Source organism: Lissotriton vulgaris, chromosome 6 (assembly GCF_964263255.1).
Source record: "Lissotriton vulgaris chromosome 6, aLisVul1.2, whole genome shotgun sequence".
In the NCBI taxonomy this organism is placed as follows: Eukaryota; Metazoa; Chordata; class Amphibia; order Caudata; family Salamandridae; genus Lissotriton; species Lissotriton vulgaris.
Window position 1 is genome coordinate 252,499,839 of NC_141694.1, and position 18,557 is coordinate 252,518,395.

The 18,557-nt window shown below is 47.6% G+C and overlaps 1 protein-coding gene across 2 annotated transcripts in view; it reads left to right on the forward strand.

Moving 5' to 3' along the window:
- The window catches only part of PUM2 (pumilio RNA binding family member 2), a 755,055-nt gene that overhangs the window by 537,188 nt on the left and 199,310 nt on the right, over window positions 1–18,557 (forward strand). Inside the window, exon 16 of one of the 2 annotated variants that reach the window (XM_086926282.1) lies at window positions 11,521–11,655. In XM_086926282.1, the coding sequence (XP_086782408.1) occupies window positions 11,521–11,655 (135 nt within the window). The remainder of the gene's footprint in view (window positions 1–11,520; window positions 11,656–18,557) is intronic. The other variant, XM_086926283.1, reaches the window with a different exon arrangement.

Consider the following 18,557-nt stretch of genomic DNA (forward strand, 5'->3'; position numbering starts at 1 on the left):
TGGCTTCGCCCTTAGGCAGTTGTCTCCTACCTCCAGGCTATGGCTGACCTCCTGCATTTGCTGGGGTTCTCCATCAATGTGCCGAAGTCGCACCTGATTCCCTCACAAAAGCTCCTTTTCATCGGAGCAGTTCTGGACTCTGCAGTTTAGGGTTTATCCTCCCGAGCCGCGAGTCCGGGACATTCAGGCTATGATTCCGATATTTCAGCCTCTGTCCCGGGTTTCGGTCAGGATGACGCTTCGACTACTGGGTCTGATGGCCTCCTGCATCCTGCTGGTGGATCATGCCAGATAGCATATGCGGGCTCTGCAGTGGGACCTGCGGTTCCAGTGGGCACAGCACCAGGGCAACCTGTCCAATCACGTCCAGATCTCGGAGGGCATTGCAAGACAATTGCAGTGGTGGCTCACGAATCGCGATTTGGTCAATGCAGTTCCCTCTCCCTTCCCCAACCGGAATATACAGTTGTGATGGACGCGTCCGTTCAGGGATTGGGGCGGCCACATGGGGGAGGCGGAGATCAGAGGCCTCTGGTCTCCGGCGGAGTCCAAGTTCCACATCAACTTTCTAGAGCTTTGGGCGATCTGGCTTGCCCTGAAGGCATTCCTTCATTCTGTAATGGGGAGGGTAGTGCAGGTGTTCACCGACAACACCACCGCCATGTGATACTGCAACAAACAGGGCGGGGTGGGCTCGTGGACCCTTTGCCAAGAGGCTCTGCGCCTCTGGGCTTTGCTGGAACATCAGGGCATGTCATTGGTAGTTCAACACCTGGCCCGATCCTTTAGCTCCAGGGCGGACAAACTCAGCCCGCCGGCGCATGATGTATCACAAATGGCGTCTGAACTCTGACGTGGCGCAAGGTCTCTTTCAGCAATGGGGAGAGCCTTGGTTAGATCTATTTGCCACCGAAAATAATGCGCAATGTCATCACTTCTGCGCGTTGAAATTTCCAAGGTGGCACTCGCTCGGCGACGCTTTTTGTCGCAAGTGGAGTTGCGGTCTGTTGTACGCCTTTCCGCCTATACCACTTCTGCCCAGAGTGCTGAAGAAGATCAGGCGCGACCGGTGCCCAAGTCATCCTTGTGGATCCGGACTTGGCTAGAAGAGTATGGTATCCCGAGCTATTCAGTATGAGCATCGATCCCCGATCCGTCTCCCTCTTCGGGAGAATCTTCTGTCATGGCAGCAGGGGACAGTTCTCCACTCGAACCTGTCCAGTCTCCACCTCCTTGCGTGGAAATTGAGCGGTGGCAGTTGACGTCTTTCGACCTGCCACCTGAAGTCTGTAATGTTATCTTGGCAGCCAGGCGTCCCTCCACTAAGATGGTGTACGCCTGCAGGTGGAATAAGTTTGTGGCGTGGTGCTCAGCAAAGGCTGTGGATCCCCTTTCCGCCCCTCTTTCAGAGGTTCTTCTCTTCTTTCTTTGGCCCAGCAGGACTCTGCTCTGGGCACTATCTTAGGCTATCTCTTGGTCATTTCCGCCTTTGTAAGGCTTCCAGATCAGCCTTCCCTTTTCAAGCCCCTCGTTGTAAATATGTACTTGAATGGCATCACGCACATGTTTTCTCCTGTTCCTTCCGTGATTCCTCAGTGGGACTTGAATCTTGTTCTTACTTTTCCGATGTTTGCTCCCTTTGAGCCACTTCACAGTTGTCCTCTTCATCTGCTCACTCTAAAGACTGCTTTCCTGGTTGCCATTACCTCTGCCAGAAGGGTCCGGGCTCCCTTTTCTAAGCCTCCTTTTCTCTCTGTCCATCTGGGCAAAGTTGTTCTAAGGACTCTGTCTTCTTTTCTGACAAATGTCACTGCTTTTCACATTGGCCAGACCATCACTTTGCCCACCTTCTTTCCGCCTCCGCGTCCCCCAAAAGAGGAAGAGGCTCCATCATCTGGACCCAAAATGTGCGCTCTCTTTCTATCTGGACCGCCCACAAGTTTCGGGTGGATCTGAGGTTTGTAATAGACGGTCAGCACTATCCATTCAAAGTACTCCTATTCGGAGTCACAACAGCACCACAAGTGTTTACCAAGTGCCTAGCAGTAGTGGCAGCACACTTAAGAAGACAGCACATTCACGTCTTTCCATATCTGGACGACTGGCTCATAAAAGCCAGCTCATACAGCCAGTGTGTACAACACACTCATGCCACTATCAAACTTCTACACAACCTGGGGTTCACAGTAAACCACACCAAGTCCCATCTGCAACCCACCAACATACAACAATACCTCAGTGCCACAATAAACACCTCAAAAGTGCTAGCTTATCCCTCTCCTGTCAGGATAGGAAACATGCAAGCTCTTCTCACCAAATTTCAACCAAAACACTCCCTTCCAGCTCGAGTGTTTATGCAACTCATAGGGATGATGGCCTCTTGCATATTCATAGTGCCTCATGCAAGACTCCCGATGCGTCCCCTCCAAGAGTGCTTAGCACGACAATGGAACCAGGTTCAAGGGCAGTTAACAGATCTAGTGTTGGTGGACGGTCGTACTCACCGCTCTCTGCAGTGGTGGAACACCAAAAATCTTTCCAAAGGGCAACCGTTCCTAGAGCCAGTTCCTCAGATAGTCTTGACAGCGGACGCATCGCTCTCTGGCTGGGGAGCTCACCTACTGCAACACACCATGCAGGGCAGGTGGACACCACAACAAAAATTACTCCACATCAACCACCTGGAGTTATTAGCCATTTTCCTAGCATTAAAAGCATTCCAAAAGCAAATATCAGGCAAGACTGTATTAGTCCACACAGGCAACATGACAGCCATGTACTACATACAGAAACAAGGCGGGACACACACTATGCAACTCTCTCAGCTAGCACAGAGTAAATGGCGGTGGGTGATACCTCCGAACATTTTCCTCTTAACCCAATATGTTCCAGGGGCACAAAACACCATGGCAGATCTATTAAGACACCAGACACAACAGATCCACGAGTGGGAACTCCGTCCACAAGTTCTTCAACTGTTATTTCAGATGTGGGGACAACCTCAGATAGACCTCTTTGCCACCCACAAACGCCAAATGCTCAAGCTTCGCCGCCAGATATCCACATCCACTGTCCAAAGGCAATGTGATATGGATGAACTGGTTGGGCAGCTTTGCGTATGCTTTTCCGCCTCTCCCACTCATTCCACTAGTAGTGCGCAAACTACAGCAACATTCCCTAACCCTCATTCCAGTTGCTCCAACTTGGGCCAGACAACCGTGGTACACCACATTGCTGGAACGTTCCGTAGTACTGCACCAAAAACTATACCTATCTCTACGCCTATTAACCCAGAACCATGGAGAGTTCAGCTCAACCTTGCGATCTGGCTCCTGAGGTCCTAAAATTCGGTTACCTTAACCTTCCTCCTGACTGCATGAAAGTCATTAAAGAAGCTAGACGTCCAGCCACTAGAGCGTGCTATGCAGCAAGTGGAAAAGCTTTGTAATATAGTGTCACAACAACAATATCAATCCCCTAGATGTGTCTATTCAACACATCATAGGCTACTTACTACACCTCCAAAGATGTACCTTAGCCTGCGCGCCTATAAGACTGCATCTTGCTGCCATAGGAGCATATCTACAAAATAAACAGCATCTATCGTATCACTTTTCAGAGTACCTGCTATAAATGCCTTTATGGAAGGCCTTAAAAGAATAATTCCTTCCAGAGCACCACCTTCACCTGTATGGAATTTAAACATTGTTCTAACACGGCTAATGGGCCCTCCCATTGAACAACATAAATGTGAGCTACAAAATCTTAACATGGAAAGTTGCTTTCCTAGTAGCTATTACTTCTCTACGAAGAGTTAGTGAACTACAAGCACTAACCATTCAGGAACCTTTCGAGCAGATGCATCATAATAAGGTAGTTCTCCAAACTAATCCTAAATTCCTTCCTAAAGTCATTTCTCTTTTTCACCTCAATCAATCTGTGGAACTGTCGGTATTTTTCCCCGCAGCCACAAACAGTGGCAGAAAGAGCTCTTCATACCTTAGATGTAAAAAAAGCATTGCTATACTACATTGAGAGAACACAATCCTTTCGTAAGACCAAACAACTTTTCATCTCTTTCTCACCACCATACAAAGGTAACCTTATATCAAAATCTGGGATGGCTAGGTGGATTGTCAATTGTATACAAATTTGCTACCACAAAGCTAAACTTACGTTATCTACTCCTCCTAAAGCCCACTCTTCAAGAAAGATAGGGGCTTCAATGGCATTTTTAGGGAACATTCCCTTAGATGACATCTGCAAAGCAGCTACATGGTCTACACCGCACACATTCACAAAACACTATTGTGTAGATGTGCAAACTAAACAACAAGCTACAGTGGGCCAGGCTGTACTCAAAACACTATTTCAAACTGCTGCAGCCGATACAGGTAGCCACCGCGAAGGCATCACTGCTGTATAGTCTATGCTACAGTAGCAGTCTACAGCTCATATGCCTCGAACGGAAAATGCTACTTACCAGTATGCATCTGTTCTTGGCATGTAGAGCTGTAGATTTGTATATGCCCACACGCCTCCCCGGATACCTGTATCTGTTGCAGTAATATCTTACTTAGATACATTACACATGGACATCTTTCTATTGCTAACTAACTCCATCATCACCCTTTATGGCGAAAACAATCTGGAGATGGAGGCTATGCCCATGCGCACTTCTAACCAACAGAGGTGTCACCAATCTCGTGACTACAAAACTTCTACAATCACAAAGTGCAAACATCCGAGCTCAACACCAGATGGCGATCTATGCTGCAGTATGCAAATCTACAGTTCTACATGCCAAGAACAGATACTGGGGGTCTCCGCTAACGGAGGGTACTGCTATATAATCTATGCAACAGTGTGTAATCTGCAGCTCATATGCATCGAACGGAAAATGCTACTTACCAGTATGCATCTGTTCTTGGCATGTGGAGCTGCAGAGTTACACACGCCCACCAGCCTCCTCGGCTACCTTTATCTGTTCCAGTATTATCTTAATTAGATACAGCTTACATGAACATCCTTCCTTTTCTCTTACAAAGCTCCATCATTTCCCTAATAGCGAAAAACAATCTGAGGATGGAGCCCATGCGCAATGTGATCCAAGGGAGGAGTCACCTATCTCGTGACTGCCAAATAACTTTTCAGGACAAAAACAAGTGCCAACATCCGGGCCCAACACTAGATGGTGATATATGCAACAGCATGTAACTCTGCAGCTCTACATGCCAAGAACAGATGCATACTGGTAAGTAGCATTTTTCTTATCGGCTTTTGGGTAGGTGCTCGACTGGCAGAGTTAAGGTTCTGGGCATAGACTCAGGGGTCACCCAGGGTCAGGTTGGTACAGTTGTTACACCCTCAGCGGCACAGGGGCAGCCGGGTCCAGAGAGTTAGGCCCAATGTTAGCATATAGGAGGCAGGGGGCCTTTGATTGGTGGCTGCTGGCAAGCGAGCCACGGGGCTGTGGGAGCTGGGCTCCTGGTCACTTGCTCAGGGCAAATGGGGAAGTAGATTAGGACAGAGTTTGCACTCCCAGGGGCACTCGGGCGGCTGTGTGCAGGGTGCTGTTGAGCCGTTGGCGCTCAATGCTATTCAACGGGAAAGCTGGAAGTTGAACAAAGGCTGCAGGCTCGGAGACAGAGATTCTTCAGGTGCGACCACGACTTCGAGAGGTAAGTTGGGATCTTGGAGGATAGGTAGGCACCCAGTAATTGGGGACAGAGCACCGTGGGGCGCTGGGTACAGGGGTGTCTTTTGACGTCAGGAAATCTTACCCTCAGCTGGTCGCGGTTGGAGGGGTCCCTGGTTGTGAGGCTGCAGGTGTCATATGGGTCGTCAAGGAGGGTCCTTGGGCACTGGATTTGTGGTCATAATCGCATGGGGGACGTCCTCGTGGTCTGTGTCCACTCTGGTACAGGCCGGGCTCGGCTGGTGCAGAGTGTGCTGGATTCGCGGTTCCTGGCTGGCACCAGGGGTGTTGCTTGTTTTGAGCAGAACTACTGCTCGTGGGAGTCCCAGTCTTGGTAGAGTCATAAGGCAGTCAGGTCCTCCGGGGTTTTTGAGGTTGCTGACCACTGTAGGCGCCGGGGTTTAGCAGGCGCAGGTTGGAAGGTCGACAGGCCTTTAGGGCTGGGGCCAAGTCAGTTGGTGTCGTCCTCTTCTTAGCAGCTGCACGGCAGGTCTTGTTTCCTGATAGTTTCGGTATCGGGATCTGAGGAAGGAAGGTTCAGGGTGCCCCTAAATACTAAATTTAGTGGTGTTACAGGTAGGTAGACCATTTTGAGACTGGGGAGTCCTACCTAATTGGAACTAGGCTCCTGCCCCTCTCACACTGGAGAGTGGCAGGATAGGAGGTGTACTCACCCCAGGACAGGGACCCATTGTCCCTGCCCTTGCCCTACCTGTAACGCCCCTAAATTTAGTATTTAGGGACACCCTGAACCTTCCTTCCTCCGATCCCGATTTTGAAACAAGAAGAAAGAAGACCTGCTGTGCAGCTACTAACAAGAGGACGACTCCAACTGACTTGGCCCCAGCCCTACCTGCCTGTTGATCCTTGAACCTGCTCCTGCTAAATCCTGGTGTCTCCAGTGGTCAGCAACCTTGCAAACTTCGGAGGACCTGTCTGCCTTGCTCATCTAAAGACTGGGACTCCCACAAGCATTGGTTCTGCTCAAACAGCAACAACCCCTGATGCCAGCCTGGAACCGCGGACCAAGCACACTCTGCACCCTCCGAGCCCGGCCTGTGCCTGAGTGAACAAAGATCACGAGGATGTCCCCCCGGCATAACAAGCAGCCAAGGACCCTCCTCGACGCTCCTGACGACGCCTGCAGCCTCACAACAAGTGGCCCCTTCAACCGCGACCAACTGAGGGTAAGATTTCCCGACACCAAAAGACACCCCGGTGCCCCACAGTCCCCTGTGCCCAACTCCTGGTAGTCTACCTATCCTACAACATCCCACCTTACCTCTCGATGTGGTGGTCGCAGCTGAAGAATCTCCATCCCGGCGTTGCAGCCGTTGTTCAACTTTCAGCTTTTCCATTGACATTGGGCGGTCGAAGGCCCAAAAGCACCCTGCATCCAGCCACCCGAGTGCCACTGGAGGTGCAGCATCGGTCCTATCCTACTTCCCCACTTGCCAATAATAAGTGACCAGGAGCTCAGCTCCCACAGCCGCGTGGCCTGGCCCCCTACCCTCCATAGGATAACATTGGTTCTACTCACTCTGTACCCGGCTACCCCTGTGCCGCTGAGGGTGTAACGACTGTACCTACCTGACCCTGGGAGACCCCTGAGTCTACCCCCAGAACCTCAACTCTGCCAGCCGAGTACTTACCCAAAGACCGATAACTTGATTTTCTCCATAGGGTAACATTGGCTGGGTTTCACTCAGAATTTCGTCTGTGTTGAGTTTTGCAACTTTAAAATATTCCTTAAAAATCGCCCGATTAACGAAAACGAAATTACTACCCTGCTATCAGGAGAGACCCTAGTGCTGGATCTTTGTGCCCAGCACTGACCTTCAAAAGTAATTACAACTGTGATTTTCCGATAACCTTATTTCCTCCCATAGGATAACATTTCTTGGTTTTGACCAACATTTCTTCTAAGTGTCGATTTTCAAAACATACAAATCTTCCTTAAAAATCTCCTGTGTAACAAAAACGATTTCTTGCAACTGTTTACAGGAGATGCACCAGGGCTGAATCCCGGATCCAGCCCCGAGTAAGAAAAACCTATGCAAAGTAATTGATATTGCCTTTTACTTAAAATTCCCATTGAGCTCAATGTTCTTATTGTGTTAAGTTTATGTTGCATATTACAACACTTGTATCTATTGCATTCAAAAGTCTATTGCTCATTAAAAACATTCAATTGCAACATCTCATTCTGAGAAAGTATTTGATACCTACTTGTGGTTCTGAAATGAACAACTATATATTTTTATGTACAAAACAATTAGCCTAGAGTTCAGTTCTTGTGTGCGAGACCATTTACTGACTGAGTTTGTACAACAAATGCTTTACACTGTCCTCTGATACCTTACTGCTCGACCAAGCTACCACTTTAGAGAGTAAAGTTATATCTAACTTTAGCTTCTGCCATACCTCTGGGGACTGTGGACTCAGTGCACCCTGTACCTTACTTTGGTCCAGTATATACAGAGCTACTTTCTTACAATATGCTCACACTAAAGACAGCCTTCTTAGTAGCTATCACATCGCTACGAAGAGTGAGCGAATTACAAGCGCTAACACAAGACCCCTACCTACAAATACACAATGCCAGGATTGTAATGAGAACGGACCCACATTTCATGCCAAAGATGGTGTCACGGTTCTACATTAATCAGACAATACAAATGCCAAGTTTTTTTCCAAAAACCTTCCACAAGCACGGAAAAGGTGTTACATACAATGGACGCCAGGAGAGCAGAAATGCACTATATAGAATGGACGAAAGAGTGCAGGAAAACAAAGCAATTCTTCGTGTCTTTTGCCAGCAGTTTTTTGGGACGACCAGTTACCAAAAATACCATTGCACGATGGATTGCACAAACCATACAATTCTGCCACAAACAATCTGGACAACAATTACAAGGAGCAGCGCCTGCTCCCGCAACAAGGAAGAAAGGAGCAACAATTGCGTTTCTAGCAAATACACCTATTCAAGAAATTGCCAATATTCAAATTAAGAAGGATAGAGGAAGTGGGACAGAAGGTCTTACAACACATATTCAGTAACCAAAGCTCATCTTCCACCCAGCCACCACAAACTGCTACAAAGTCTATGCACAGCATAGTGAATCCAGAAAGATTCACGTTGCAAAGCGTATAGGTTCTTACCTGTCGGTGTAGTTTTGCAGCTTTGAAGACTTTCTGGATTTACTAGCGATCCCACCCTCCTCTGCCAGAAACATGAGACAGGAGGAAGACTATTAAAACAGGAGAAAGACGTTAAAAAGAGAAGAATAGAAAGAAAAAAAGAATCTCAAGATGGCGACCAAAGGTGGGAGCTTCCGGAGGAAGCACTTCAACGTCACGAAGGACACCAAATGGTGGCATGTCGACGCCCACCTGGGTCAGGAAAGAAAAAAAAATGTACAACATTTCCAGACCCAACCACTAGATGGCGGAATAATGCACCGCATAGTGAATTCAGAAAGTCTTCAAGCTACAAAACTACACAGACCGGCAAGAAACTATACGTTACTTACCTTCGGTAACGATATATGTGTAAGAAACCTAGGTTAGTTAGTTACTTTTTCTCTTGGATTTGAGATCATTGTGACCTGTTCTCATCTACATTCTGGAGAATGTCTGGGAAAGAGAAGAAGGGTCTTTTTAGAGCCTGTGCCACCTGCTCTAAGAAGAGACTCTACACTGATGACCCACATGAAGACTGCATTTATTGTCTTTATCCGGACCACCAAGCCAAGGACTGCAAGGTATGTCACACTTTCTCTAGCAAGACCCTTAGAGATCGTATGGGACGCCTTATGATATGGCTTCAGAAGGTCAAGGCCAGAAAGGAGGTGGTCTCTAGTGATAGTGACCAGAAGTCCTCCTCTACATCTAGGAGATCTCAAAAAAAGATCAAGATCTCCTCAGGCTCACTCCTCAGAGGAACGTCCTGAGAAGGCCCTAAAAAAGACCTCTCATGGGTATTCTGGGCTTAGTCCTTCAAAATCTCCTCAGCCAAAAGAACAGGAGAGCAAAGGACACACTTCTTAAGAGAAAGTTTCCAAGACAGCCTCTTCTTAGCCTTCAAAGCCCCCACCTTTGGTCCAAGAATCCTTCAGGAAACCATCCTCTAGTATTCCTGAGGAGAAAAGCAAAATATCTGCATCGTCGACGAGAGTGTCGACGAAGAAATCATAGTCTACGGCGACGACCACAGAGGTACAGAAGCTGCCATTAATTCTTATAGTGTCGACTGCGTCCGCGTCGATGGGAGCATCGATGCCTGTAACATAGACGATGACATCGACGGCAGTGATGACGACAACCATGCCGACGACGAGATCGTCGTCGGCCGTGATGACAACGGGGTCGTCGACGACGATTACTATGTCGTCGGCGGGGAATGGTTCTGGTGCAGTGTCGCCGACACCATCGTCGACGGTAGTGTCAACGGCGATCTCGTCGACGGGCTCGTCAACGAGAGAAACTCCAGAAAAACAAAAGAAGATGATTACACCAGCAGTGACTTCCCCAAACAAGATTACTTCTCTAGTTCCATCACACCTTTTGAAAGAGGCTGAGGCGGATAAAGCGGAGGATGAGGGGCCCTTTGGGTATGCCAGTAGCCCATCACAACTCCATGTGGAATGTCAAGAGGGTGAGGATGAAGAGGGTTATGAAGAATATCACAGCCTCCCACAGCATCATTATCAACAAGGACTCAGGAAGAGATGATCGCTATGTCACTTGCTGATAGAACGCACAAACCACAATCCCCTGTAGAGATGAGGTGTGCCTGGGGGTTCCGGTCTATAGCCTCAAGGAATGATAACCCCAATTTGTTAACTGGCACCTATAAATAATCGGAGCCCTGCAAGCTCAAGAGACCCCATTTACGTAAATACCACTATTTCAAAATCTGTGCGTTGCTCAGGCCACAACACTCCCGCTATGTGATGTGATCACATTGTCAGCCCAAAGTCAATTTGGAATAGTTTTCAAAAGGATCTCTGCATCAATTCAATTACAGTGCTTTATTAGGCTTGCTGCGTCAAATGAAAGTGTGCAATGAATATCACAGAGCACCAACACACGTGTCTGTTTTGCAGCCTGAAAAACTTTGTAGATTCAGATGCGACCCATCCATCTACCTCCACCACTAGAGGTTTATTTTGGTAAATTAACTTAGAGAACATCAAGGAAGATGAATGAAACCAACATGTTGCTTGACAAAAGTAAAAATGGAAAATAAAAAAAGATTTTGAAGAGGGTAACTGTATTGAGAGGTTTCTGGCGACTGTGTCTGGCATCACTCAAGGACTGGTTCAAGCCCAAATGGTTTACGCACACGAAAAAAAGATGAGTATTCAAGGAGGCATATTCCGGACCCAAGCACTAGATGGTGGAATTAGAAACAGCATGTGAATCCAGAAGCTACTTCAGGTTGCAAAACTACTGACCAGCCCCACAAAGTAACTTGTAATTGAAAAGGTAAAGAAGCTAAACATTCTTTTTTTTTCTTTTTATAATGGAAATTACCATTTTAACTCGGTTGTGCTTGTCTATTTGCACTCTCACACTAATGCATAACCTCCATGGAATTTTATTATTGAAAGATTAGTTTCTCAATAAATGGTTTTTAAAATAATCAATGTGATGTCGTTTTGTGGTAAAGAGCTACTTTCTATGTTTGGGCTGAATTGTTTTTCAATTGTTGTTCTGCAATAAAACACAATGTATCTAGTACAATTTCTAAACCTTCCATCTTAATGAAAGTCGTTCAATTGCGTTAAATAATCCAAATCATGTTTTCGTTTCTGTAGTTTGGTAGTATGGATCAGAAATTAGCCCTGGCTACCCGCATTCGTGGTCATGTTCTGCCACTGGCGCTTCAGATGTATGGATGTCGTGTTATCCAGAAAGCTCTAGAATCTATTTCACCTGACCAGCAGGTAATTGTAAGTTGTTGCTATGTATTTTGTGCTTTATTTACTTAGCATGATAATTTAGCTTTCATATACATTAAGTAAATGTAAAATCTATTGTATTTGGTACTTCTAGACATTTCAACCTGTTGATTGTATCCCCTTTTTATCCTATTGAATATATCCCCTCTATAAGACGGAGTTCCTTGTTATCCATTCTATGAAATATTTATGGATTTATTAGGCCTGTTTATGTACCATGGACCTAACAGTGGAACAGGGTACTAGGAAATACATAAAGAACCAACTGTAGGCTCAAATAGTATAAATATGGTTAAGTAAAGCAGGGGGGAGTAAAGAAGAAAGTTCAGTTGGATTCAAAAACTAAAGTTGGTGATAGTTGTATAGGTATGCATCAAAAAGGTGTGTCTTCAGTTTTGCAGCGTGAATCTTTCTGGATTCACTATGCTGTGCATTATTCCGCAGTCTAGTGGTTGGGTCCGGATTTGTAGTCGTTTGTTTGTTGTTTTTTTTTCATAGCCCATGTGGGCGTCGACATCCTACCTTTTGGTGTCCTTCCTGTGACGTCGGCATGCTTCCTGCGGAAGCTCCCACCCTTGGGCGCCATCTTCAGATTCTTTTTTCCGCCGTTGGGTCTGGATCGTTCCCGAGAGGGCTTCAGAGATTAGGAGAGAAGAAGCAAGACTCGAGTTTTTGGAGTAAAAACATTGGAGAAGACGAAGGAAGACTACACCATCGAAATGACAACGAAAAGAGAACATTTTAAACCAAATTCGACGTCCAGAGGAGAATGCGCAATCAGGGGACCCCCCTGAACACAAGACATGGACAACACACCATTCAAATTCTGCCGCAACTGCCATCATAAGTAGGCGCAGAAGGACCAACACCAAATCTGTAACTTCTGCCTGCCGATCGACCACATAAGCAAGGACTGCAACGCCTGCTCCGCATTCACGCCGAAGACCCTTCGAGTGAGAGAGAGGCAAAGAATAGCAAACTACACCATGCAGGGCAAGGGCCAACCACAGTCCCTTCGAGACCTGGGACTCTCGACCGACGAGGAGGATTACGTCGCCGAAGAAGACATCGGCTACACGGTCGCAGAGACCGATAATAAGAAAACTACAGAAAAGGTAGGAGACTCGACGACCCGAAAAGGCCCGAAAGACTCTCGACAGTCTACCCAAGACTCTCGAAAAAACGAGGGCAAAACCCCGAAAGAACTTCGGCGTCCGCAGCAACATCCAGGCCCAGCGGATCCTCACAGAAGGACTCCCTGGCGCCGAGGGACGGCGACCAACCAAAGTCGTCAAAAAGCGTCCAAGAAAAGAAGCGCTCGACTCCGAAAACTTCTTCGAAGTCAACGATGAAAACACAAGACCAGTCTCGACACCGAAAACAGCCTCGCCGCCAAAACCAGTTTCGACGCCGAAAACCATCTCAACGCCATCTAGCGCGCCAAAGAGAGCGGCACAACCACTAGACGCCGACCAGGTGGCGGTGATGGAAAGGAAGAAGAGGAGACTCGAAGCAGAGATGGAAAACATCCTGCAGCGAAAGTAAGATTTCGAAGAAAAAATGAAATCTTACACAATCCCTTCGAGGCCCAAGTCACCAGTACTACAATGGGTCGAGGAAGAAATCGAGGAGCCAGCGTCGGAAAGCTTGGAAGATCTGGCTGATCAGGAAGATGATGCCCCCTATTACGAAGAAGAGGGAGATGACGACCAGAGGGTTTACCAAGAATCGACCTACTCGGATACACAGGAGGTAGAGTGGCAGGACATCGAAGCCGAGAGTCCAGAAGAGGGGGTGGACACATATCCAGCGAGGCCCTCACCGCCAGACGGCATTGGACTTTACAATGAGTGCATCAAGAACGCAGCAACAGCGTTCAGGGTCAAGCTCGAGGAAGAAGTGCTGAAAGGGAATTTCCTAGTAGAAACACTACTCCCTATGCACACTAGGAGCCATTACCTGCTAATGCTTGAAAGCATCACAGGGCAATGAAGAGAGGCATTTAAGGAGCCTGCTACTTGTAAACCCGTCACGCCAAGGACAGAGAAAAAATACAAGCACTCCTCAAAAGACCCACCCTACATACAGGGGACGGTCGCTGCTGATTCCATCATCACGGCAACAGCAAGAAGAAGGGCCACTGGGCCAACTACTTCAGCCCCACCCCCTGACAAAGAGAGCAGAAGGATGGACCTAACAGGAAGAAAAATCGAAAGGAATGCCGCTATGCACTGGCGCATGGCTAATTCAAACGCACTGCTCAACAGACACCATTACCAAATCATGGAGGAACTGGGGCAGTTGGTGAAACACCTCCCTCAAGAATACCAACAAAGGGCTTCGCACCTGGTAGGGGAGGGGAAGAACTTGGCAAACTCTTGCCTAAAAACAGCACTGGACGGGGCAGACACGGCCCGCAGGCTTATGATGCTGGGCATCACGGAAAGAAGACAAGCCTGGCTCAGAATATCAGGCTTTAAACCGGAGGTGCAGCACAACATCCTGAACACTCCGTTCAACGGTGAAACTCTGTTTGGAGCACCAGTGGACGACAAGCTCTCACAGCTCAAAAAGGATAATGACACCGCAAGATCCATGGGGGCCTTGCAATTGAGAGGAGCGAAGAGAGGGACGCCGTCACGGAGACCACATAGGAGAGGGGGAAACCAACCCGGTACGTCGCATCAGACCTTCCAACATTCCCACCAAAGCGACACCCATACGCAACAAGGCCAGCAAAAACAGCAGTGGCAATACCAACATAGGGGCCAGTCCTTTCGCGGGAGGGCGAGTGGACGTGGAAACAGCAGGAGGGGTGGACAGCAAACCACCTCCAAGTGACTCGCCCACATTGATAGTGCACACCCTACAAAAAACTCCAAGGGTGGAGCACAAAAGCAAAAAACAGGAGTGTCCCGCACCGAAAGACCACGAGCACGTAACACCAGTGGGAGGAAGATTAAAACTTTCCACAGGAGTGGATAAAAATTACAAATGGATCATCAACACAATACAGTACGGGTATTGCATAGAGTTAGAAAATACACCACCAAGCATAAAACCAAAGAAAAGAGAGCTAGCAAAGAAGGAACTAGAGCTTCTTCAGAGGGAGGCAGAGGAGCTCCTACTAAAGGAGGCTATTGAGCCTGTACCTCCCATGGAAAGGAACAAGGGGGTGTACTCTACGTACTTCCTAGTACCCAAGGTAGACGAAACAATGAGACCCATCCTGGACCTAAGGTTACTCAACAAATTTATAAAGACACAAAAATTCGAAATGACATTCCTGCAAGAAGTACTTCCACAGATACAAACAGGGGATTTCATGGTCACCATAGACCTAAAGGATGCCTACCTACACATCCCAATGAACAGACGTCACAAACATCTGCTACGTTTTGCAATCCACTCAGATCACTATCAATTCACAGCATTGGCCTTCGTACTAAAATCAGCACCGAGGGTATTCACAAAGTGTCTGGCAGCAGTCGCAGCGCACTTAAGGAGGGAAGGGATACACGTATACCCTTACCTAGACGACTGACTAATAAAGGCAAAATCATACAACACGTGCAAACAACACGCTCAAATAGTGACAGACACACTAATGGACCTGGGTTTCTCCATCCACTGGAAGAAATCCTCGTTAAACCCAGAACAAGTCAAGATATTTCTGGGGGCAAAAATCAACACCGTGCAGGGGAAGGTGTTCCCCAGCGAGAAGAGAACTATGGCACTGTTGAAGGAGGCTTAACAGGGAGGAACACAATCAGCCCCGCTGTCAGACCTAGCGCAGGAAATATAGAAATGGGCAATACCACTGAAGATAGATCTACTGGCAATACATCTGCCAGGAACAGACAACGTGGAAGCGGACTGGCTCAGCAGACAGACATCAGCCTCACACGAATGGGAGCTGAATGCACAAGAAACAGAGAAGCTGTTCGACAGGTGGGGAACACCGTCAATAGACCTATTTGCAACACACCAGAATGCAAAATGCCAACACTTCGCATCGAGACAACCAGAGTAGGGGTCCCTGGGGATATGGATAAGCTGGTCAAAGACATTTGCCTACGCTTTTCCGCCGATTCCCCTGATACACAAGGTACTCAGCAAGTGCAGGGCAAGCAACATGACCCTGATACTGGTCGCACCCCAGTGGGCCAGGCAGACCTGGTATTCACAGATTATGGAAATGACAGAGTGCACCACACAAATATGGGAGAAGGAAAGACCTACTCTCCATGCAAAACGGAGAGGTGTTGCATCCAGAGCCAGAAACTCTCAGCCTAGCAGCCTGGCTCCTGAAGACATAGAGTTCGCACACCTAAAGCTACCTGAGAGCACCCTGAGGGTACTGCGAGAGGCAAGAAGACCAAGCACAAGTAAGTGCTACGTGGCCAAATGGAAGAGGTTCACATTATGGTGCCGAAAGGAGGGACTGCACAACAAGATGACAAGAGCCACTACAGTGCTTAAGTATCTCACGCACCTGCTAGAGACCAACCTGAGCCCATCATCGCTAAGGATACACCTAGCAGCCATTGTCGCCTACACTAGAGGAGAAACCGGCAAAAGCTTCTTTACTTCTATAATTGTAAAAAGATTCTTGGAAGGTGCAAAAAGGATCACACCACCTAAAAGGTTACCAGCACCTGCATGGAACCTCAATATTGTCCTGACAGAACTCATGAAGGCACCTTTTGAGCCAATTCATAAAGGCTCACTACAAATGCTAACGTTAAAAACTGGATTCCTAGTGGCAATTACTTCGCTGCTCAGAGTAAGCGAGCTGCAGGCGTTAACGCTACAGGAACCCTACATATAAAATCACAACGATAGGGTGGTGATGAGAACGGACCCACACTTAATGCCAAAGGTGGTGTCCAAGTTCCACATCAACCAGACAATTCAGATACCAAGTTTCTTCCAGAAACCAACAACAAAAGCAGAAAGAGCACTGCACACTCTGGACGCAAGATAGGCAGTCATGCATTATATAGAGAGAACTAAAGATCACAGGAAAACAAAACAGTTTTTTGTATGTTTTGCTGAAAGTTTCATAGGCAAAGCTGTTACTAAAGGGACAATAGCACGATGGATCGCGCAAGCTATACAATTCTGCCTCAAACAAGCTGGACAAGAACTAACAGAAGGGCCACAAGCCCATTCAACAAGGAAAAAGGGAGCTACAATAGCCTTCCTGGCAAACACTCCTATTCAAGACATATGCCTGGTGAAAACATGGGCTTCTGTGCACACGTTTACAAAACACTACTGTGTGGACATACAAATGAACAAGGAAGCACAAGTGGGACAGAAGGTGCTTCAGCACATATTCAAGAACTCAAGCTCATCTTCCACCCAGCCGCCATAATAACAACAAACCACTATGAAGTCTATGCACAGCATAGTGAATCCAGAAAGATTCACGCTGCAAAACTAATAGTTTCTTACCTGTCGGTGTAGTTTTGCAGCTTGAAGATATTTCTGGATTCACTAGCGAACCCACCCACCTCCGAGGCTGGAGAAAGTAGGTGGTAAATAATAAAATAAAAAAATAGACTTTAAGGGAACTTCAGGAGGAAAGAGGAAAAGCAGTAAAAGAAAAAGATATAGTCATTGCCATACAATTCGGAAACAGAAAACAAACGGGAAAAGAAAAAAGAAACCGAAGATGGTGCCCAAGGGTGGGAGCTTCCACAGGAAGCATGCTGACATCGCAGGAAGGACACCAAAAGGTGGGATGTCGACACCCACCTGGGCTACGAAAAAAAAAAAAAGACTACGATTCCGGACTTACCACTAGACCGCGGAATAATGCACCGCATAGTGAATCCAGAAAGATCTTCAAGTTGCAAAACTACACCGACAGGTAAGAATCTATTTGTTTCATCTTAAATGATAGTTCAAGTTCAAGTTCCAAAATTTGTATAGCGCACTACTCACCCAGAGGGTCTCAAGGCGCTTGAGGGAGGTGCTTTACTTATCAAATATCCAAGTTTTTAGTTGCTTTCTGAAGGAGAGGTGGTTCTGGGTAAGGCGGAGGTGGGTGGGGAGAGAGTTCCAGGTCTTGGCCGCCAAGTAGGAAAAGGATCTACCTCCCATGGTGGATCTGTGAATTCTCGGAATTGCGGCGAGGGCCTGATTGGACGATGGTAGCTGGCGGGAAGGGGTGTAGAAGGATAGTCGCGTGTTGAGGCATTCGGGACCTAGGTCGTAGAGGGCTTTGTGTGCGTGGGTGAGGAGACGGAACGTTATTCTCTTGTTGACAGGGAGCCAGTGGAGATCCTTCAGATGGCCGGAAATGTGAGCTTGTCGAGGGATGTCCAGTATGAGTCTGGCTGAGGCGTTTTGGATGCATTGGAGTTTTTTCTGTAGTTTGGCTGTGGTACCTGCGTAAAGGGTGTTTCCCTAGTCCAATCGGCTAGTGACCAGTGCGTGAGTGACCGTCTTTCTTGTTTCGTGGGGATCCATCTGAAGATTTTTTTAAGCATGCGTAGGATGTTGAAGCATGATGATGCGACGGAGTTGACTTGTCTGGTCATCGAGAGGAAGGAGTCTAGGATGAAGCCCAGGTTACGTGCGTGGTCCGTAGGTGTGGGTGCGGTTCCCAGGGCCGGTGGCCACCATGAGTTGTCCCAGGCAGAGGGGGAGGATCCTAAGATGAGGACTTCCGTTTTGTCCGAGTTGAGTTTTAAACGACTAATCTTCATCCACTCGGCTACTTCTTTCATTCCTTGGTGTAAGTTGGTTTTGGCGGTGTTTGGGTCTTTGGTGAGGGAGAGGATCAGCTGAGTGTCGTCTGCGTAGGAGATGATGTTGAGGTTGTGTTGGCGTGCGATTGATGCGAGGGGACTCATGTATACGTTGAAGAGGGTGAGACTGAG